Source organism: Melozone crissalis, unplaced genomic scaffold (assembly GCF_028551555.1).
Source record: "Melozone crissalis strain CALT ecotype California unplaced genomic scaffold, PUWL_Pcris_2 ptg000006l_1, whole genome shotgun sequence".
Taxonomy (NCBI): Eukaryota; Metazoa; Chordata; class Aves; order Passeriformes; family Passerellidae; genus Melozone; species Melozone crissalis.
The window spans coordinates 41,701,142-41,724,839 of record NW_026535784.1 but is presented as its reverse complement, the minus strand read 5'-3'; the positions used below and the strand labels follow the sequence as shown (position 1 = coordinate 41,724,839).

The 23,698-nt window shown below is 41.2% G+C and overlaps 1 protein-coding gene across 1 annotated transcript in view; it reads left to right on the top strand.

Moving 5' to 3' along the window:
• The first annotated feature begins 725 nt into the window (after window positions 1-725).
• Window positions 726-23,698, top strand: part of COL25A1 (collagen type XXV alpha 1 chain) — a 294,552-nt gene continuing 271,579 nt past the window's right edge. Inside the window, exons 1-2 of the mRNA XM_054295154.1 lie at window positions 726-1,266; window positions 1,825-1,894. Coding sequence (XP_054151129.1) covers window positions 907-1,266; window positions 1,825-1,894 — 430 coding nt within the window. The 5' untranslated portion in view covers window positions 726-906. The remainder of the gene's footprint in view (window positions 1,267-1,824; window positions 1,895-23,698) is intronic.

The following is a 23,698-nucleotide window of genomic DNA, read 5'->3' as shown; positions in this document are numbered from 1 at the left end:
AGGCTGCTTCTTTGGAAGTGAGCCCTCACGTCGCCTGCCTGCGACGGTGAGTTACACACGTTTATCCTCCGCACTCTAAAAATACAGAACGGGACAACGGAGCTCTCCCGTGCTTTATGCCCGCACCGTGGGCATGACAGCCCAGCCATAAACCGCCGTAAATTCCCTCGGTCCTCCGGAGCTGCTCTCGCCGCCCCCTCCCCGGCACCACCCGGCATGGGAGCCCCTCCCGGGGCCTCTGCGACCCTCGCCCTCCTAATTTGTGAGTCTGATGTCCAGCACGCCGTGCATGCATTATGCAAAGAGAGCCCCCGCGGCCCGCAGGCCGCCCCTCCGCCTAGGTGAATAAATTATGCCGATGAGGGCGGGGATGCGGGGTGGTGCGGGCTGCCTGCCGCCTGCGGGCTTCCCTGCCTGGCGCGGCGCGGCTGCTGGGCGCCGGCAGGCAGGTGGAGCGGGAGCAACAAGTCCTCCGGCAGCGGCAGCGGGGAGGGGAGCGGGAGGCGGAGGGGGGGCGCTTCCCGCCCCGCGCCTGAAAACCTCTCTGACAAGTGGCAAAGCGCTCGCAGAGCACGCTGCTCCCTGCGAAGGGCGGCTGGAAGCCGCGGGGGCACGCCTTGCACCCAGCCCCGCTGCCGGCCTGTGGCTCGCCGCCCCCGCCTCCCGCCGCCGCCTCTGCCGCGGGGTGGGTCGCGACCCGCTGCCGGCGGTGCGCCGTGCGGTGCGGGCTGCGGAGCGCCGCCGCTTCGCCTTCAAAGTGTGTCAGCCGGCTGCGGGCTTTGCTTCTACTTGCCGCGGGTTTTTTTTTTCTTCTTTTAAGTAACTGTTTTGCCGTTTTGTTATTTATTTTTTTCCTACTTCGTTGCTGTTATTTTTGTTATCGTTGTTTGTAAACTAATTGCCTCCATGGGGGGCGGAGGAAAGGAAATCAAAGCTGCCGCAGCTGAAGGGTGTGCGAGCACGCTGGGGAAGAGCCGAGGAGCCGCAGGACAGGATGGCAGCGGGAAGCCCGGCTGCCGCGGGGACCGCTGCCTGCGGCGGGCCGGGCCGGTCGGCTCCGCGCTGGCCGCGCTCCTCTCGGCGCTGGCTGCGGCCTCTTGCGTCTACCTGGGGGTGCGGACCAGCGACCTCCAGGCCAGGGTCGCGGCCATCGAAGGCGCCCGAGGGGGCTTCTCTGCCGCCGCCCCGCTCCCTCCGCTGCCCGGCTTTTCCTTGGAGCAGCTGAACGCGATGATGCAGGAGAAAGTGGAGCGACTTCTCGCCCAGGTGTGCGGGACGGGGGTGGCCGCTGCGTGCGGTGTGCGTGTGGGGGGCATGGGGGATGCTCGGGGCGGGGGCGGCCGAGGCCGTGAGGAGGGTGCCCGGGGGGAGCTGCTCGGATGGGAGGTGGAGGGAGAAGCGGGAAAGTGAGCCCGGAACCCCGTGGGGCGGCGGGGCCGGGGGAGGAGCGGGCCGGGGGCGCCCCGGGCTGCTGGAGCGGCGGGCTGGGGATCGGGGGCAGCCCTGCTGAGGCGCTTCTCTCATGGGTGACTCGCGGCCGTCCCTGCGCCTCTGCACCGCGCGTGTGGAGGGAGCCGGCGCAAAGAGCGGGGTCACTTGGGCGGCGGGGCGAGAGCCCCCAGGTGTCGGGCTTGGCGGTGTCCCTGTGGGGTGCTGAGCTCACTGAGACACCTCAGGCCGGGTCCGAGCCCCGGAGCCGCCGCTGGTTGCGCAGCCCCGGGCATAGCGGTAAATTCCAGAGTGCGGCCGCGGTCGGGAGCGCTGCCTGTGGCGGGCGAGCTCCTCGCCAAGTGCCCGCCCTCATGTTGCTTCTCTCGCCCCCAGAAATCCTACGAGCACTTGGCCAAAATACGAGTAGCGAGAGAAGCGGCTCCAGAGTGCAACTGCCCACCAGGTAACGCACACAGCTCGGGAATCTCCTCTCGGAGGCTTGTAACTCTGGGCTGTTTGGTGTCCCGCGTTTTTGAAATACACCTAAATCAGGTCCAGGGGATGCCTCTTCAATCAACAGCTGTTCCTTGGGTGCAAAATATGTAAAAATGCAGCGAAACCAGAAAATGACTGGTTGTCGCGGTCGCTCTAGATTGGAATCAATGCTAATGAAAACCACTCATTAGGCTGGATGTTGCCAAACAAGAACACTTATGAAGACGTTAATGATCCACTCGAACAGCTGAAATATATTGTTTCTTAAATGGGGTAGTGCTGAATCAAGGCACTGTGTACTCAGCTTGTGAAGTGGAGCAAAAATATTGAACGATTTATAACATAGATTGAAATAGGTGGAGGGTCTGTTGCAAGTTAGCAGTAATATATACATGAGCCTTTTACAGTGTTGTTTTTCTGTAGTCTTGGTGGAAAGCAGTTTCCCTAGGAAGGAATTGCAGGTTTTTCCTACTGAAGGTACAAAACCGTGTGTGTTTGTGCAGGGATATTACTTGACTTTGGAAATGGGCCCTTCTAATACTGCACAGTTGTTTGTACATTCACACTGCAATATTTCTGTGCTCCTTTGTGGTAGTCTGATAACTGTCAGTGTTGTTTTAGCTTTATAAACTTCTTCTAACCTATATCCAAGTTCATCTAGCATCTTAGAAGTTAAGAAAATAATGCCAGTGTTTCACAAGGAATGTAGGAGCTTGAGCATCCTCTGTGATGAGGCACACTAGATGCAGAGGATGCTTTGCATGTCCTCTCACTCTGTTTGAAAAACCATCTCCTTTACAGGTGGAATATCGACTATCAACAGGACTTAAGCTGATAATGCTTGCCAGCAGGATGTGTGATAGTACTGGTATATAAGGAAGGAGCTTTCCTAGTTTAGGATTCAATTCCTGTCAAACTCATCAGTCTGCAGGGACTGCTGAATCTCAGTGTTAAAGCTGCCTAGTGATTGGTGCTTTATTTTTGTGATGATACAGCTGAGAATAGAGTGCTTGCTGGTGTTGGAGTTGCCACAGCTATCATGGGAAGGGCAATGTGTGACTTGGACTGTTTTTAAAAAAGAGTACGTAGAATTACTCCCAGTTAGTTTTGGTAAGGAACACTGGTTTCCTGCTGTAGTATATATATATGTATATTTCTCTAAGGCTAACATAAGCAAACTGATCTTATTTTTTCTGTTGCTTAACTGCAGTGAATTACAAGATGCAAGTTTGTGCACAGAAAAGAGAGTTACTCATCATGTTGTTTGCAGTGATGCATTCTGTGAGCCTGAAATTATGTTTAATTTGATGCTAAGCTCTTTCCCTCTTTCTTCTTCCTTGTTTAAATCCATCTGTTATCATATTTTCACTTACTGTTTTCCTACTAAAGGTCAATATCTACTTTTTCATGGTTGGTGTTACATGCTGCTTTACTTCTTCACTACCACTAGAGCTCCACATTATACCAATTTTTATCTGACCTTTTTTTCTTAAGTACATGTTTTCAAATAGATAATGAGCAACAGAATATTTCTCACATGCATTGTAAAAATCCCTGCTACATGAGAGTCAAAGCAATTTGGGGAACGTATACAAGGGAGCAAGTTTTATAAGACCAGGAAAACTTACATGAATCATTACAAAGTAAAAAAAAAAAAAAAAAGTTGCAGAGAGGAGGGATTAGAAATGTGATATGGAGCTTTTCACCTCTTGGTAGCTGTTTCAATTTGGAAGCAAGTTTTGTAGTGACTGAAAGCTGTTGCCATGCGGTAGCCTCGTTTTGCAGTTGATGCTCTCATGCTTGTTGCCAGTGGACAGGTGTCTACCTCAAAATGGAATCATCTTGGGAGCCTTGTCTGAGAGAGCAGGGGCTGAGTGGCACCACCACCTGAGGACAGTGCCTTCCTAACTGCAGGCATCAGGCAGAGCAGGAGGGGATAGAGCAAATAAATTGTTGCTTCTTCATTTGGTTCCCTCTGTTAGAACTCCTTTTTGGCTGCACAGGATGGGCTTTTGTTTTGATCCTTAATGTTGCTGTTACAAACGGTTATGTTCAAAAAGGCGTTTGGTTTAATAGGAAAAGTGTCATGGTACATCAGTGGTTTTTCTGTTGCCTGCTATTTGCAAAGCCAAAGAGTACATTGCTTCTTTCTCACATGGTTCCCTTTTGCTTCTGTATTTTGCTCAACTTCTTTGTTTCTTTCCTGTGTTTCTGTAATAATAAAATACATGTCTGTTAGAGATGACTTTGGAAGGCCTTCATGGTACAGAGGTGATTTTTGAAATGTCTCTGTGCTGTGAGAGAAGGTCACCACTGAATGGCCACCAGGACAGTTTCCCCTCATCCTTTTCTTCAAAGAGGAATAAAGATTATTTAAAAGTAGGTTACATTGTTCTCTGCCAAAAGAAGAGAAGGAAGCTCAATCTGCAGACAGGAGGGTGAGAATGTGGCCTCTGGTTCAGGATTAAAGTTATGCAACTGGCATAGATGTGATTAGCTTGAGATTTTCATCCCCTTTTGCCGCTCTATGGTTGGAACCTGCCCATTCAAAGTGGGTTTGAATGGCTCAGATACCTACTGGAAGCCAGATTCACAAGCTCACAGCTTGCAGGGCAGTCTCCATGTGGCTCCTTTTAATTCAGTGGTAGCCTTGAATTTCAGCTAGTGTGAAGAGTGATCACATTTCTCTTTGAAAACTTTATTTTCACTAAATGTGATTTTTCTTATTCTTTAGTTCTATTTTCTTATGAAAGAAACACAATGTGGGGTGATGTTAGAGTTTTGGTTTTAACTCTGTGCAACTAAAACCAGATACCAAAGATTTTGTAAATATTTTAAAAATTACAATAGCAAGCATTCTTTCTCTTCTTAAAGCAGAGTAATAAAGTTTGAAAAGTAAATTTGTGCTGACATTCCTCTTAAATTACCTCAGCTCTAATAAGAGTGCCAGTGTAAATCTTGTGCTTTTAGCTGGTGCTGCAGTCACTGCTGGTAGCTGGCCTTTTGCACATAGGACTGGGAGGCAAATTGAGTGGCTGAAATAATTTTAAGCATAATAAATTAATTTTCATTTGCCAGGTGTATTTTTTATTTTAAGTTGATGTTTTTCTACTTTAAAATATGCAGAGAAAATGTCGGTGTGTAGGTACTTGTTTCATACTTCTAAATCTTCCTCTAAGTGGCTGTGGGAGCATAATCAGCTCTTATGAGGAACAGTCCAGCACCATGCTGGGTACTTCTTACTAAGTGCCAAGAATTACACAGTTGTGGGAAGAGCAACACATACAGAAAGCACAGGGATACTCCTCATTCAACAGAATTTAAAGAAATGTTTTTGGTAGATTCTTTCAGATTTTCCTCATCCCAATGTCATTCACATGTGAATGTACCTGTAGACTTCAACAAAAATGGACATATGCTTATATGTTTTAATGATCTGATCCTTTATATATTGCAAGTGTCAAGTTCTGTGCCATGATGTCTCATTGTGTAAGTGATCCTCAGAGCCTGCTCTGGAGTCACATAAAATTGACAGGAGTAGGAATCAAATCTGGTAGTACAAGAAGTTCAAGCTTTCTCAGCAGGAAGGCTGGCAGCTGATGATGTGTGTCCCTTTTGACCAGGGACCAGTTTTAGGAAGCAATTACTTTTTTTCTCCATCTTCTGTTTTTAGGAAGAGATTTGTAGTGAATTTATTCTTTAAAGGCACACATTTCTTTAGTCCTGCATTGACAAAGTGTAAGTTACATAAGAGATGTCTTTAACTGTATAGCTATACAACACACTGTGTATGTATATTCACTATAACTTGCATGTAAAGTTAGGGGGTCTGTAGGTTTTGAGATTTGTTTTGGGGTTTTTTTTCTTCCCCAGAACATTAGCTGAACTTCAGTGTTGGATACTTGCTGAAGTTGACTGGAAATTTGATTTTGTCATTCTCAGTGCCACAGGTAATGTTTCTTTGCTCTTTCTCTTGTATATTTCTCATCAGGAAACATACATTTTTCTTCCTCTTGTGACTTCAGGGCCTTCACAGACTCTTTCCCTTTCTGTAGCTTCAAACTCTTTCCACAGACGCTCTGGTCATTCTTAGCCAGCTATTTTGTGCTGTTTTTGTGATCGTGCCATCTTGATTCTCTGTTCCAGTCCTAGAGAGCTTTATGGTTTGGCATTTGAAGTACCTCCAATTTCACAATGCAATTTGCTACCATCAGGTTTGTTTCAGTGTAGTTGCATGTGTATAAACCTGTTCATTCAGGATGAAATGCCATAAGCCAAGGGTGGTTTTTTTTTTGAGGGAATATAGAATACCGTTTGGTCTTTTTCTTGGTTATGGTAGATCCAGTGCAAAAACTGTGTTCTACAGCTACAGTTCTTCAGTGGGATGATGAATCTGCTGTATGTATTTTGATAGCAGCATGGATAGTGGGAATCAGTGTATTTTCTTAGAGTCCCAGTGCTATTTTTGTTGTCTTAAGCATCTAATGTTTGTTTTGACATGCAATGCAAGTACAATTTAGGTGCTCTTTCTTATTTCCACAAGGACTGTTCCCTGGAGCATTTCAATTAGTGAGGCTGAAAGAATGGAGGAGAAAGCAATTTTCAGGATTAAAAGAATCACGAAATAGGTATCAGCAGGGTATTACTCTTTTAAATTTTTTTTATTATGCCTACAGTGAAGCAGTCCTGGAAAGAAAGACTGAAGAGTTAAAGAAAGAAAAGAGGAGCTGACTTATGTGTTTACCAGTAGTGAGACCTAAGAGAAAATGTAGATATATATAAAAAGTATCCAAAGTGAATTTTTTCCTGTTACTGAAAATTTCAGTGTGCACTATCTTAACCTAGCTCCCAGCACTACTTACTTCTGCCATCTCTATATCATGTATTTGCTGAATGCAGTGCTCAACTCTAATTTTGTAATTTTTCTGACAGATCTCTGAGTCCCCCTTTCATACCTTCAGTGGTTTGATATTTTTCATTTCATTTCCTAGATCAAGATGCTTATTGATGCGCAGCAGCATGCGACCTTCTGGGTAGTCTGTCTTCTTTGGATGACTGCTTAAAGATAGCTTCCTCCCCACAAAATAGCTAAATATATATTTTATTGGCTAAGGGGTGACCTTTTAATTTCCTTCCCTCTGGGCAAGGAAGTAGGGTGTGCAGCATGATGAATGAGACACAATGTGGCTCAGAAGGGAACTGATTGACAGTGGACTGCGCCAGATTTCTCTCCTTTGTAATATTATTGATCTCAGCAGTGCTGTAGCAAAGGTTGGTTTGACTGCAAAAGTGTTATTAACAAAAGGTTTTTCTATGATTTCAGTTGAATAAATTCAGACTTGTGCAGTTATGTCAAACAAGGCATGTTAGAAGGAAGGCTTGTTTATCTGCACTAACTGTTCTTACAATGTATGAAGATAATATTACATATAAGAATATATATATGTAATATATGTTTTTATGCTTCCTTATTTGTGGCACTGGTCCATCTCAAACTGCTGAGGTGTCAAAGCTCTTCAAGTACTGTGAGTGTTGCAGTGGGAGAAGTGGCTGTTAAGCCCATTTCTGGAATAATGCTTGTATAGTGTATAGCTTGTATATCTTTAATAGTGTCTGTGGTGATTAGGTTTTGGTTTTTCTTGTTGTCTTTCTTAAATTGGGAAATATATGCATCTGTTTCCTTAAAGGGTCTCTAAAGCTTGTATAATTGAGTTCTGTTTAGCTATACTTAGCCGCTGTCCCTTTCCTTAAAGGTTAGTGAGTTCTTGGAAGTGTACTGCCAGAACAGCACTGATAAACCTGCATTCCAGCATTCATCTTCTTTCTCGCTCCCTTCTAAATTTACTGGCTGCAGCTTACCTGCCTGTTTTGTCTGTACTTAGCACAGGGAAAAAACAGCTAAATCTGAAAACAGTGTGACTGACAGAAGCTGTTTTTATAGGGCCTTTTAGGTTACCAAATAAAATCATGTAACTAATGTGTTCAAGTTAGCCACCTGGTGAAATCATCCATCACACTTCAATGCACACAGACCTTGAGTCATGTTGCTAACTGCAGCCTCTTCAGGGAGGGCTGGTCGACACAGAGCACCTTTCCCCTTCATCATTTCTGTTGATTTCCTAAGTCAGCCACAAAAAAGGAAATCTGTCTGCTTACTTAAAACTGCAAATAAGAAGTAAGAAGGCATAGAATAACACAGGCTGAGAGAAACACTTCTCTCTCAATACAACTAAAGCTGCAGCTAGAAGAGACACACACACCAGTGAACACGATGCTGAAGGCTTGTTGTTTGGAAACTTGTGGACTCTCATGTTTTTACAGGTTAGACTTACAGCAGAACAGGGCCTGCTTAAATTCATCTGCTTGGGACTTTTAATGAGATTAAGTTAAGCAGAACCAGCTGTTTGTAAGAGCTTAATCAAAATAAATGTCAGGACAAATTTTCAGAACGGAGTGTCCAACTTGAACGTGCAAGTTTTTTTATATCCCTTTCGTGTAAATACTGTCTTTTTTTGCCTCTGTAGATTTGAGCAACTTTAGAAGTGCTGGTCAGGTTGATACTCCAGGAGATCATCTGATGCACGCTACTGGTCTCTGAAGGAAATGTATCTAGGCCATCATTGTCAAGTGTTTCCTTCCAGGTGGTTCACAACTCAAGTGTGTATTCATTCATGACTCAACAAGTTGTTTGATCTGCCTTAATTTTGTAAATAAGTGCTGCAGCCTCATGTAAATAATCTCCTTAGCTAAAAATAAGTTCTGCTCTGTAAATAGGTGAACATACAGTGCAAGAAATTGCTAGTGCACAGGCGTGCCCTAGCTAAAATAATCTAGTATTGAAATATTCCCATAGATTACCTAATTTTTAGAGGGCAGACTACAATTTCCTTGTTTGTGAAGCAAATCACTTGTTCCATCTGTTGTGCTGATGAAGAAAACCTGATCATTGTGCTCTCCTTAAAACAGCTATCAAAATATGTTAGAAGACAGTTTTGTCTGTGATGAACACTTTAAAATTTACTGTGTCTGCTCCTCCCTTGTTCTTTTTTTTAGTGGGGTTGGAGTTGTACTAAAATTGTTTCTTGTTTATGTGTGCAGATGTATGTTTATAGAAGGAAGCATTTACATGTAGTTGTGAGTTTTGCGTGCATGTTTGCATGTAACTGTTTTCTTGTGCTGGGAAAACTTTGAAACAGATGATGATGGTAATGCCTTTTAAACTCTTTGAAGAATTGTGAAGTCGCTACACAGCTATCTAAATTTTTTTGCTAGACAGAAATATATGTTCTTATAATTACCAAAGATAGCAAGACAGTCATTTGTAAGGCAAAGAAACAATAAATGGAATGAAGAAAGAGTGTAATAACAGCGGTGATAAAACTGGGATATTACTTTCTATTTTAGAATCTTTGAAAATTAGTACAGTTATTTCAGTGACTTCTTAGACATGCTCAACCAAGAAGCAATGTATATTTTAAGCAATAATATTTTACTCTGCACTGTCTTAAAATTTGTTGGACAGTTGACAAATATGAAGAAAGCATAGGTTTTATTTCCTAAGGTCATAGATGAAGTGCCTTTAGTTCAGTTTAGGTTAGTTAGCCATTAGAATTATTTTAGTTTGATTATGCATGAATATAGTCTTGTAATGAATATATTAGGTAAGTATATTAGAAGACTTTGAATGATTTGTGTATTTTTTTAGGTGCTTAGGAATTAAAATTGGGGTTTTGGGAATAAGACTTGCAAATGTTTTTCATGGATGTTTACCTTTGCTGATGTATTTTGGTTGGGATTACAGAGGAGAGTGGATCACAGATTAACAGGCTCTCTTGGGGAGGCTGTAAAGAAGACTGTGTATGAAATGATGATGGACTCTTAATGAGTCTCTTTAAGCATCTTCCCCTCCCCTTCTGTGGCTCTTCTACAAGCTCAGCTGAGGAAGCATTGAGGAGAAGGCTGTCAAATGATCTTTCTCTTTGAACCTTGGTCCTCCTTTTAATGCAGTACACAGGACTGTATACCAGTGCATATATTTAGCAGTATGATGGTTTTGGTAGTTTGTCACACTCTGTCCTGTCTTGGACACACAGCGGGCTGCCTGCTAAGTTACAGTGCCACAGTGTACAGCACAGCTCACCTCAGCAAGGAAAACGTGCATAAAACCAGGTGACTGATCCACTGCTCTCTGCTGGCTGAAATAACAGGCTTGTGCCAGGTACAGCTTCAGTCTCTTGGTACCTGGGATGTGCTTCCCTGATCAGCAAAGATTTGTGAGAGCCGAATGTTTTCCTTGTCTCCTTTTCTTTGTGTTTTTGTTTGTTTTGTTCTTAAACAAGAAGTTCATGAACTTGGCGCTTTCTACCCTTTTAAATACTTTTAGTACACTTAGGAGTAGGGGGCTGTAAAGTAAAGGCTGTAAATATAATGGAAGAAAGACTGTAGAAAGTAAAACTTAAAACTGTAGTTTTAAGACCTTTGCTATTCTACCATTCACAGTTTATGCCATCTGAAGAATACTAGCCCTCCATTTATTTTCCTCCCATTGGAGTATTTTTATTATTCCTTCTCTGAATATAAAAGCACAGAAAAAAATCATACAACAAGTATATGTTAAAGATTTAGGTTATGAATTACATTTCTTTGATGAGTGTAGTCTCTTTCTCAGCACACTGTGCTTGAGATTGTGCTGGAAAACTGCTATTTAAAATATCTTTATAAAATTGGGTGTGGGGAGAAGTGAGGTCTGTGTTTGAGGAACACAGAAGAAATTTTGAAAACAGGAAATGATATTGAAAATTGGAGACCAAAATATCTTATCAGAGGTGTGGCTGCCATTGCGGTGGTGACAGATTTGTGTATCTGAAAGCAGAACGGCGTCCTGTAACTTGAAGGACACTAACTGAACACTCTAAAAAGATATTTATGGTTAAGGTCATAGCTGGCTACAAAGGTCTTGCTTGTGCTGGTAGTACTAGTTTTGTTGCTAGGAAATGATGTGGGGCTTCTTGTGTATCAGTGCCTCAGCTGGATGATGGTAGGGTCCTCGCAGAGGACTGCAGTGCTGAAAGTCAAAGTGTATGCCTCTTAAGTTGAAGAGGTATTTCCTTCAGCTGGAGCCTCCAATAATCTCTTAAGAATATGAGAACCAGCTGCTTGAAGGCACTTCTCTTCCTCAGTGTCTGAGTAAGCTCCTGTTCAGATTCCCTTGATCTTAGAGGAAGCTGAGCACAGGGGTATGGCCACAGGGGATTAAAAGGATGAAGGCCATAGCCTGTGTGTTAATATTTTCTTCTCCAGTCACAGAGCTTACATCCAGATGATGCCCAGTGGCATTGCTGTGACAAATACTGTTCAGTGTTGGCTGGAGAGTCTCGTACTCTCAGCTCTTCTGGTGCTTTTTATCAAATGCTCCTTCAGTGTTTTCAGTGCCACTGCTGATCTGCAGGTGACTGCCAATTGAAGGGAGACGCGTTGGGAGCTATCACTGCAGCTTGACATAGAGGTGATTAATGCAGTATTTAGGTCATTCCCTTCACCTTTCAGACAGGATAGCCTTCTCAGTAAAAATACTCTCTGGCTGCTAATTTGGTCATTGTAGCAGGAAATGTGCTGTGTGCACACAGACTCAAGTGTAGACCAAAGTGGGGTCATTGTTAAGGTGATCTTTATGGCAGTGGTGAGCTTGAACTCAGCTTTTATTTGTTCTCTGTCCTGGTGGATGGTTGGTAGTTGTTTGTGTCAGCTAATAATAAGCTGCTCAGGAAATGGCTTTAGTTGGCACTTAAAAATGCAGTGTTATCACAGAAATGGATCATGGCGTCTGCTGTAGCTATCTATGTGTGTTTATGAAGACATCTCTGTTCAGTGAGGATCATCTTAAATATGTTTCCCAAGTGGTTCCTAGGAGAGGGCACACTGAATACTGATGAATCAGAGAGACTGAAAAATGCAGTGGTATGGCATCAGTTTCAAATGACCCAGTGCTTAGACAGCCATTGTCAATACTTACTTAGAGTTGGTGTCTTTGTAATGATGACAACCATGTTTGTAGAAGGCCGGAAAGGTTTCTCTATGTGAAGATGAATTGTTTTTCCAATGAAGCAAGCATGTAAGTGCACTGTATTTCTTTAATGTAGGGAGACTAATCTTAAAGGAGATTAGTATTTAAGTCTGACTGTGTGGATTTCACTTTAGGACTGCTCTGTGTAATTCCTTACTTTGAATTCCACGCTGAGCCATGTCCTAATGTGTGGTAGAAGGACTTTTTTTATCACATTCAGTTAAGAGGCTGCACATAAGCCATTACAGTGGCCAATGAAAAAGAAGTGTGAGCCTTGAAAACTGAACCACCAACAATAACAGAGAAATAGAGCAAGACTGAAATCTTCACTTTTTTATCTCTTAAAATTGGTTTGCTGCTAGAAGGTGGTATTTTTATGTATTTCAAGCAATTAAAGTCCACTTTAGGATAATAAGGAGAAATTAATCTGTTTTCAATGTGTAGTGTAAGAACTGAAACACTCTGGAAAAAAGCTCTCTCACCGTGAGTTTAAAGCAATGCACCTTAGAGGAAATAGTGTGCTTAGTAAATTAGAGCAGGGAAAACGAGGTAGTTGTTCTCTATTGTGAATATAATCCTGTACAGGACTGTTAGGGTGGCATAGAAGTCTTCATGTTTGAGAGTTCTTGCATCTGTAAAGTATGATGGATGCAAATACATTAACAAAAGTGTGCATATGACATAGTATTCATAATTTTGAATAAAGTTACTGTCTACAGGAGCAGAGGTTTGTGTTAGTGTTCCAATACATTTCTTGCCTCTGCTTTCTGATTTTTGTAATCAGCTCTCTGCTCCATTTTGATCCATATGACAGGACATAATCAACTGGAGTCATCAAGTGAACATAGTTGTAAAAACAAACTTGTGACTATAGAAACCTTCTGGGGATTTTCTTAGAGAATATTTTTATTTCAAAATAATAATCCATCCCTGCAGATTCTCTTTTATTGAACAGGTAGATAATGTCAGCTCAAATCACCTATACATAGAATTAGCTGCTTCTGCTACCACAATTTCTGATATCCAAACATCATTTTACTGTTGGTGAAAAGGTTGGTGAAAAGAGGCTTTTAACTAATACTCTGACAATAGTCAGGCCTGATATGGACATGTACGTTGCTTATTGCTTCAGGCACATTAATAATCCCAAAGATTTTAACTGAAATCATTAGTTACTCTGGAATCTGAGAGCAAAGTGTGGCCTCAGTGTTGGTTTTTTTTGGTGGATTTTTTGGTGTTTTTTTTGTGGGTTTTTTTTTTTGTCTTCTTTGTTTGTGTTTTTTTTTTTTTTTTGTTTTTGTTTTTTAATCTTTCTTTTTGTTTTTTGCCTTTGGTTCATTGGGAATGCCTGTTTATGTAGGCAGCCATTGCCATCTACTTTAGGTTTGATATATAGTTCTTTTCCATGATACAAACAGTATTTTTTATTCATTTGCCATTCAGTTTATTGTTTAGTCTTTTCAGTCTCTGAGCAAGAACATTATGTCTGTATCTATTTCTAGGAATACTGAACTAGTTTTGTAATACTATAAGAATTCTGGCTGCGCTTGGAGACAATCTGAATAGCAAAATTTACTGAACTTACTTATCTGCATGGAGAAATTATGTATTCTTGCGTTTTAATTCATAGTTCACAGACTGAGGAGTGTTGTTCCGAGGATTGTTTATTGCTTGAAGTGATTAGATAAAACCATTAAAAATTGTACAGAAGTGTTCAGAATTTCAATTCTGAGGGATAGGAAAGAAAGACCACTACATACAGCTGGACCTTCATTTTAGTTTCCATACCAACATGACTGAAGTCTGCCTGTGCATGTGTGTTTCTACTCCAACAGATTTTCATACTTGGGTGAGAGGTGATTCCCAGTTCAAGGCAGACTGTTCTTCTGACTCGGTGAACTAGATCTCCCATTCTCCACTTTGCTGATGCTGTGCTTGAAAAGTCATTATTTGCTCAATGCAAATGTTCCCTTTTTTTAAAGCTGAGCAATCTAAAGTGACACCAGTATCTCCTTATAAAGCTTACCCTTGAGATTTCTCACTATTCTGTCTGCAGGACACTCATATAGTCTGATGTCCTGTTGAGGTGCCCCAAAGTGCACACAGTCTCCGTGGTGAGGCCACTGCAGTGCAGTGTTGAGTGAGGCAGTTGGGTAGTGGGCTGCCTGGTGTGGTTATAGGGATAATTTGGAGGAATTAAGGACCAACACAGTCCAAAGAGAAAAAATAGTGAAAAAATCATCTAATGTTTTTTCCGTGCAGCTTTTCTCTGCAGCATCTGGGAGAGGTTAGCTTAGGGTGCATTTTGGTGTTCTAGAGGTCATCTTGGTCTCATCCCAGGTCACTGCTCACTCAGTCTGAGCAGTGGATGACAGCAGGGTATGTTGAAGTGTAATCTGCTAAAAGGGCTCCTCAAAATGGAGCAAATAAAAGTCCTATTGAGAAGGAATAAAAAGGGACATGTCTGTGGGGTATCATGTCTGAAGCACATCTAAGATGTGTACTCCTCTAAGATGTCCAGATGTAGTGGCTGAAGGGACAGATGACCTGGGGACTTAAACAGTGGCACAAGGTGGGTAAGTGTCCCTTATTTATGGGGTGTCTCCCAGATGATGCATATAGTCATGGCATATTGTCAGCTTTTGGGAAGTGGTGAGCAGGCAGAGTGCATAGCCTGGATGTTGCCCTGACAGAGGGTGCTGACAGGCTGTGTGGTGCTGACAGGGGATTTACAGGAAGATGGAGGCTGGTGGGAGCTAGCAGTGTTCTCTAAGCAAGACACTGATTGTAACTCCAATTCTGCATCACTCTCTTCTGGTCTGGCAGCAGGACTACAGGGGCAGAAGCATGGAAATAGTGCATGTGCTGGTTTCCTCTGTGGTGCGAGCAGTGTTCTCTGAAACCCATAGGATCTATCACACTCTCTGTTACCTCTGTTGAAACATGTTGGGTTGTCCAGACCTATGGTCTGTAGTAGAAGTTAATGTTGACGTCCTAAATGCACACAGATGGACTTGAATAATTTCAAAACCTGTTAATCACCCCTCCTTGCTTAATCATGTCACTGTGAGTGCTTTCTCTCTTTAGTTTCCTGTTTGGTGTAGAGCAGGAAGGACAGCAACAAGGGCCTGAGCTCCGATGCCTCCTATGGATTTCTCTTTTGCTACAAGTAAAATTTAATTATACTCTTTTTTCTTTCCCAGACATGTAGTTTGTGTTTGTCTTAGTAACCTGGTGGCCACATATTGACATGAGTCATTTTCCTAAAAACGCTGCAAAATACAACTAACTACTGATGTACTGACCAGCAGCAGGCAGTTCATGGTAATTTGCATTTGTTAAATATGCTTCATCTTCTGTGTTTGTCCTGTAAAATGTGGGACTGGACAGAAACAGAGGGGTGGGTATGATACTATTATGTTGCTATTAATCATGCTTTGACATGAACTGTAATTGTTTAACTCAGGCAGTTACCAATAATAGCACTTGGACAGGGACTAATGCAGCCAAAATTGTTCTGACCCTTTCTGAAAATTTCCTGCAGGTTCTAAAGAACCTTTATCTTTCAATAGAAGACAGCTATCCCCTCAAATAGGCAATATGGTTTAAGGGCCAGTGAAGGCAGAGAAAAAGAGAGATTGCTTGGGCACCTGAAAAAGATGGCACAGAAGGATACTCACACCTCTGTATTGCAGTCTGTTCAGACACACTAATCTTTTTGTGAGTCTGTGATTTGTCAGCTCAGGCTAAACCCAATGAAACTGCTGAGTAAAAGTGGCTCAAGCAGAACTCTGGTGACACGGAGCCATCAGTTTGAAGTCTGCAAGGAATCTCTCATGACCTGTGAGGAGAGGTTCATGGAACCCCTTTTATGAATGATGAATTTTCAAAATATTTCCAGCCTTAGCTGTATCGGAGCTAAGGGAGCTGTATCTCCCTTTCTCTCAATGTGTGCTACAAACCAGTCACCATTTAGGATTTGGAAAGATTAGACCAAATTCAAATTTAGTTACATTCCAAGTTTCTTTTTCCTTTTGTCTTGTGTCAGGGGAGCTATAACAGATAGCAGCTACCCTCTGTAAAGACCCAGATATTCCCCCCAGCAAAGCTACAAGTGCTGTAGCAAGGCTGCAGGTTTCCCCACCTGTAGAGGTTGCGCAGATTATGCCAGAGCAGCAGCAGCACTTGTGTGCGCACTGAGGGAGGTTGCAGGCCTGCTTCATGATGGGAGCAAACACTTTCCTTAGGCACTAGGAAGGGGGCATTTATTTGTTGCTGCTTTACTTGCAGCTGCTTTGCTGAGAGAATGACTGCTCTTTCGTAAAGCGAAAGAAGGTTCTTAATAAAACAGCAATTTCATGAAGAATTACATTGTATAAATACGTACCTTCTAAATAACTGGCCCCTGTTTTTTTTCTGAAATGCAACCAGAGGGAAGACTAGAAACATGTAGTTCCAAATTCCAGATGTTTGGGTTTTGGTAAAATACAATTTTTAAAAAAATTGTGCTGTCAAATGATTGAACTGAATAAAATGACACATTTTTTTTCCACTGAGAAAGTTAATTACATACTCTTTGATTAGCACAGAAGGGATATAAATTCATTTTCCTAAACGTGCTGCAAAATACAACTACTAACGGACTGACCAGCAGCGGGCAGCTCATATTTATTTGCATTCATTATATATGCTGCATTTTACCTTTCAATTATTTTTCAATTGTGTGCAAAATATGATCTTATGACATTGGTCTTTCCAGAGTCTAAAAATGCTTCTTGACTGACTGTAGGGAGAAAGAATTGATGACTTATTCTACTGTCAGTTGAGAGCAGTTTCAAAACAATGGGGTGGAAGTCAGTAGTATTTTATGCCAACAGGACATACAAGGTAGTATGAATTTTTTTCTTTGGCACAAGTGTTTATAGATAAAATCTCTTTCTAACCTTTATTCATATTTATTGTATTTTTCATTAATTATTTTTTAAAAACTTGGAATTTGGGTAAGGATATATGAGTGTATATTATGGATAAACCAATTGTTTTTCTTAAAAAATATCACTGAACTGTCAGTGGTAATTTTTTTAAGCAGAAGAAGAACTAGGAAAATTCTTATCTTTGGAAGTTACAGAACTCATAAAAACTTTGGACCCTGAAAAATCTTAGAACCTTACTTGCCAAGTGAGGTGATTGAAAACCACAGAAAATGTGTGTGTGAGCAAATACCTCTCCTGACATGAAACTTTAAGAAAAGCTTAAACAGACCAAAACCAAAAAAGCCCCCATTTTTACTAGAAAGCTTTTCATTAGAAATTTAATGAATGGCTGAGTGAAACAGGAGATTGGCTATAGGCAAAAAAGCATCCCCCAGTGCTGTACTGCATTCCTAGGTGCTTGTGGTCTTCCAGGATATCAAGAGAGTGGAGGCATGGGGAGCTCAGACTTTTACTACTGTTTTCTTCTAGCCTTTCTACAGGAGCTATTGACCTTCTTATCAAGTGTGTCCTCTTATGTTGCAAGGAAAAACAGTTCCTTGCAGCTAATTTTGTGAAATTTTATCTTATTTGTGGAATCAAAAGTGATTTTTCTCTGGAGGCTTGATCTCCTATTACTCGATTTGGTAGAAATATTTTAATTTTACTTGAATGAGAACTCGATAAAGTTTCACTACTTCATATGGTGAAGTAATTTACAGGGTTCTTGGAATATACTGCAGTCTTTGAAAAATGCTGGCCTTTATTTATTGGTGTCTTTTGCTTTTTGTTGTTGGGCTGATGAATCCAGCATTAAGGCATTGCAGATTTAGTGGTTGGTGATGGAGTACTACCCATACTGAAATACTTAATTTTCAAGTGTTACAAATCTGCTTTGCACAGTGTACAAGTTCAGGGTTGTTACTGGGTTGGATTTACAGTACATTGCTCTTACTCTAAACCCTTTCTACTACTACTCCATTTAACAAATAGCTCTGTGCCTTGTTCTTCCTGATAGACCTGTGGTACTGCAGGTTCCGTGGCACTACTTATTTGACCGACCTTAATTTTGAATTAGAAAATGTGTTTGCTTACGGCAGTGTAGTTAAGATATATGGGAAAAAAGCAACTTTGAGAAAGTGAATTCTGTCTTCCATACATGTGTTTTGTTTGCAGGTGAGAGAGGTTTTTTCCCCTCTACTTGGCAGTGTTGCAGCTCATGCTAACAAGTGGAAAACAAAGCTGTATTCAATGTAGTTCCCTTCTCCCTGCCTCCCACCGGGAATCACTTTCAGTAATAACACTTTTGAGGTAGTTCTGATGAACCAGGAGGCAGAACAAGCCATTTGCACTTCTGCTGTTTATTTGGTTTCTAGGGGGATTCTTCTTTGCGTGTAGAGATGGCTGTTGAGATGTAAGGATATGTAGACAGGAGAGAAAGCCTTGGTTAATAAAGTGAGACATTTCTAAGTCACAAGACATTACTTTCTTGTTTTCCATTAAAATAATGACTGGGCTGCAATTTCTAAGATGAAGGTGCAAGTTCCCCAAAGAGATGTGTATTGCTGTTGGCTGGATGTGTTAATAGGGTAGGTATTACATATATATGAGGTGTTAGGTGCTTAGCTACTTATTTGCCTGTGCAGCCATACAAATATACTGGCACACTCCTGTCCATGCATATATCGTATATGCTTATAGCCCTTTTTTTTTCCTGTTTTGGGTTCAAGAATTTAGATTAGCACTTAAATCTCCAGTTGTTGCATGCAAATTTCTGGGGTTTATAGTCAATCCCAAGGTAAGCGTAAGTTAAGTGTTCTCCTGTTCTGAGAAATGACAGACAGCATGCATGTATATTAAGACAGGCTATCTGTGTGAAACGGTTCTTTCTCTCAGTGATGTATAATTTGCAGAATTTTGTCCCATTCTGGGAAGCATTTAGATGCAAACATGGCTCCAATGGAGAGAGTCCAAGCACAGCTACCCCAGCCATTAGAAGAAAGCTTGTGGGTAGGAAGGGACCTTCTGGAGTGGTTTAGATTAGAATGGATACAAGTGTCCGAGTGAGGGGAGGAGTAAGGTTTCAAACAATTAAAAAGGAACTAAAAAAAAAAAAAAAAAAAAAAAAAAAAAAGGGAAACTAAGCAGTATGCTTATTTCTTGTTCCCTCTGCTGAAGGCAGTGCCACTGATTTTATTTGATGGATATAGCATCTCTATCACAAGATGTCTTCAAGACTTGTAAAGATCTGCCAGGAGTGGTGTCAATAACTTTTGCCCTTACTTTATGGTGGCAGTCTAGTTGATCTTTGGAAATTACTTCCAGTTTTGCTTCTCAGTTTTTCAGATCTAGAACACTGTGTAAGTTAACTATGGTTTCATTGTTTCTGGTAGATAACATTGCTTCTCTGGTTCTTTTTCATAGATGCTGATTTTTAGAACCCCAGGATTTTTTCACTGCCATCTTTACACTTGAATTCTGTTTAAAAGATAGGCTGGCTGTAGATGTAGATGATATCAGAAATACATATTTCATGCCCCCCACCCCCATTCAGAAAGGAGAAAGGAAACTCAAAAGCCGGGGCCAAGTACAGCTTGTCTATGAGAGAAAGGTTCCAAGGAGGCAGGAGATGGGCAACACTTTCATTTCCAGTTCTCTCTTGTTCCACAGAATGGTAATATTGAAACATTTCACTCAGATAATTTTATTTCAAGAAATTCATAGCCTTTAAAGTTGAGGGGTAATTTTCTAAATCACCAAGATAAAAATAAACTGTGCTGCTAACTCAGTTTGGGGGAGAGAGGAGTGCTTTTTGAGCATATATTTGTTTTACTGGCATTGAAATTAAAGTTTTATAGACCTTGCTTGCCAGTGTTTGGTTTCTTTCTATTTGGCCTGTATGTGGGATTTTTTGGGTAAGAATTTCTACTTCGGTTTCACTGGGGCTGTGTGGTTCTTCAGTGATATTTTTACGCAAAAGTCAAACAATTATGGCTGTAGTAAGTACTTGGTTGGTGGACAGTCAATTTAGAAAAGCAAACATGCCACAGGAGATAGGACACCAAGTTAATTTTCATAGTGTTTCCTCTACCGTGCTCTTGCTGACTCAGTATGCCGCAGTGGTGTTTAGAGCAGTTGCATAAAATTTTGGGGATTTTTTTTTTTGTTTTTTGTGAGGTGCATGTTGAAATCGTGATCACTGATACAGTAGATGAAGTTCTGCTTCTAAAATAACCTGTGAAGTATATTAATGAGAGTTAGGATGGAATATACCTCTCTAAACCCTCAGTACTTCTGAAAGCATTAGGAAATGTGTTAGGGGAGCACTTGGGTGAGCCGTCCTTTTTACACATATATAGAACCTGGAATGGTTGTGCTTCCTGTATTCCTTTAGTCCTCTTTCCACACAAACCTTTACCTGTTTCCTTCTTCACAAAATATTTTACTTCAGTGGGAAGTTTCCTGCAAGATTTAACAGGCTCTGAGTCTGGTGTGTTTTTCCTCATTTCTCCCCATGTCTTCCTTACACCTTTAAAAAGTTGGCATGGCTAGCTAGCTGCCAGAGTGGTGGATGAATGCTCCTTAGGTTCAGCAAAACCAAGGGCCTCACAGCGAGGGGAGCCTCTATTTAGTTTGAGTCACAGTTTGATCAAACTTGGTGCTTTCAGTGCTTTTTAAGAAAAAAAGCTTGCAGTCAAAAACATGGTACTGTTGGCACCGTTTCTGTATATATGAGGTGGCAGCAGTGATTAAACAAACATGACTTTAAAGCGTGGCTGGGTTCTTAAAACCGACTTGTAAATTAACGCCTTCACTGACTTTTGCTCCGTGTGTGCACCAAGACATGAAGTATAATAGACAGAAGAGACAAAACCACAATTATTCCTGGTCTGGTCAGCAGTAGAATAAACTGGCTACTATTTCTCCCTCAGCCTCATCAGAATTGTTGTATGACTTACAAGGCTAATGATTCTTACCTGCGCTAACCCTCATGAACTCGTGTAGCAGAGGGCTCTGCTAATTAAAGGACTGATATGTTTGGACTTACACAAGCTTTGTGACAACAGTGTGCATGGAAATGAGAATGGTCTTCTCTGGCGTTGTGGATTTTCTTTTCAAATAGCTTACAGACTGTTTGTTTTTTTACTTCTTAATAACACCTGTACATTTACTGCCATATCTTTTAGACAGTAGCAGATCTGCAGAAAGACAGAGAGTGGATACAAATACGTTTATGTGTAAATCAGAAACATGAAATGGAAAACATCCCTGTTGGCTGTATACACACAGTAAATTTTTCACAAAACAAACTTGTAACCTCCAATAATTTTATTTTTGGAGCGAGGTAGAGGTGATGTCTTTTGGGGTAGGCACTTAGATTTTAGCATCCAAACTAGTATCTAAAATCACGTTTTAAAAAAATTTCACCTGAAATAAGCATTTTAGAGGTGGTTGCTGACTGCTAAATCTTATTTGTCAATCAGCCAGCACACAGGAGAAATTGTACTTACATTGCTGCTGCATATTCTAGGGATCAGGATATCCACTATGTGCATATATGAAATACAGCATCAAGACCACTGTCTTAACAGTTGTTTTGTTTCAGACCTGGGAAATATATTTAGGGATTTCATTAAAAATCTGCAATTTTAAAGCTAGATGCCAGTGTGTAAACTGGCCTTTCTAGTTGGAGAGACTGGTAAGAATGATAGCAATTCTTGCTGAAGTTTGATTCTTTGCTGTTGCTAATGATTATGCCGTTGTTATTTATGCCTGTTTTAAAGATGAAAAGAGATGAAGCTTCAGAGGCAGCTTCTGGGACTCCATCCTCAGAGGAGTAAATCCAAGATTGGGGGCGGGTCCTTGCAGGACCCTGCTGTTCCTCTCACGAGTTTCTCTCTCAGTTGGATTGCTTTTCAAAGGAGACAACTGTATATATTACACTAATTAATATATTTTAACAAGAGGAACAGTATTCCCACTCGATCCTCTGAATTAAATCCCTTCATGGTAACCTTGGACAAAAGAAATGCTGTAGATGTTTTTATTACAAGTGATTTTGTACAGATTTTGTGTGATTCTCTTTACCTCCCTTTCTCTTAAAAGTGAGATTAACATTTCTGCAAGAGAAGGCCTCCATTTGGCCTCATTAAGTTTGCTTTTTGCCCTTGGTAGCCCTGTGGTGATGGGAAACTTGTCTGTAGTCTTTGGGGGATTTGTTAGTGTGAAGGGGGAAAGAGGAAATGCCTTTGTGATCTAGATTCATTCAAATGGGAGGGTGGCTGTTTCTCTTCTATGAAAGTGCAAAGGCGCATAAAAATTGCTTGAATGTGTCAGTTAGGGGGCTGATTTTTGTAACCAGTGGATTATAGCCTACCTTAAGATTTAAGCAATTTAACTTCTTAAACACATTCTATGAAGGCATATCTTAGAGAAGCACTTGTTATTTTATATGGTCTTAGACATGTGAGTCTAAAATAAGAAAATTCTTAATTATGTTTTGAAAAAGTAAGTAATGATTTTCATTAAATTGCTTTGAGAGAGTTTTGTAAGTGTCAGCAGTTTTCATGTGGTTTCAGTGTTGGTTTTGTTTTTCTTTTAATATAGAGAGCAGAATGTTGATGATATTTAATGAATTCTAAAGAATTCAGCAGTTGCTTATCGATGAAAAGGGAAACAACTTCTCACATCATAGCTGTGCACTGCATAGGGAATTTCCAAATGTCATCAATAAATGTTTGGGTATGGGAGAGCTTGGTGGGTGTCTCTAAACCATCTCCTAATCCCAGTGAGTATGATCAGCACCAAGCTGCTGCTCAGAGGAGTTTTGAAGGAACAATCCTAACTGCTTGGAAAGGTAGGAATACCTTAGTAGAGAGGTGGTGTATTTCCAAACACTGAATTCTGTTACCATGTCAAATTCAGTTTAGGTTGCTAGGCAGTTCTTAAGGTGCTATTTCCTATGTAGGAGAGATCACAACAGTGAATCACAAATTATATATTGGTATAGTCCAATGTATAGTGTATTTATTCCTTTTAGTAGAATCACAGTGCTTAGGAACCCTGCTAAAGACCAAGATTTTTCTGCCCCAAGTATTGCACAAAGAAAATGTGGATGAAAAAAGAAAAGGTGGGTGAAAGGAGAGGCAGTCTCTGTTCCTGACAGTTTACAGTCTGTGTGAAGAGAAAAAAGTTATGTTCAGTGCAAGCTCATAGGGATGTCAAGAACAATGAGGAAGCTTTGCTGATCTTTGTAAATGTCCTACAAAATGGCAAGGAGAGGATGAAGGGAGCTCTTTCAAGAGGTACTGTTTTGAAAACTAGAAATAGTAAAAGCAGGCAGACACTGCTATTTGCTATTTTGGCATCAAGACTGATGTTATGGAGATGAGATTATTTGGAATGTAGAACTTCATTGGTAAGTATTGATCCGCTAGAAAAAGGAGCACCAACAGACATATGGAGAGACAGGACACTTAGGGATAGAATTCCATACAGGTCCTCACATCTGCCTTGAATCCATGATGATGTCCAGCCTATGTTCCTGAGTCACCAAGAATTTATACGCTGCTTTTGGATTGAGAGACATACAGAGAAGTCTTGTGAGAGAAGGATCATTCTCCTGTGAGAGAATGTCACAGCATTGTCTGCCTATTTTTATTCTGAGTTGAGAAATAAGAGATATCTAGGCATATGCTACATGTTATCACTGGACACTGGTATGACTTCACTATGGAAT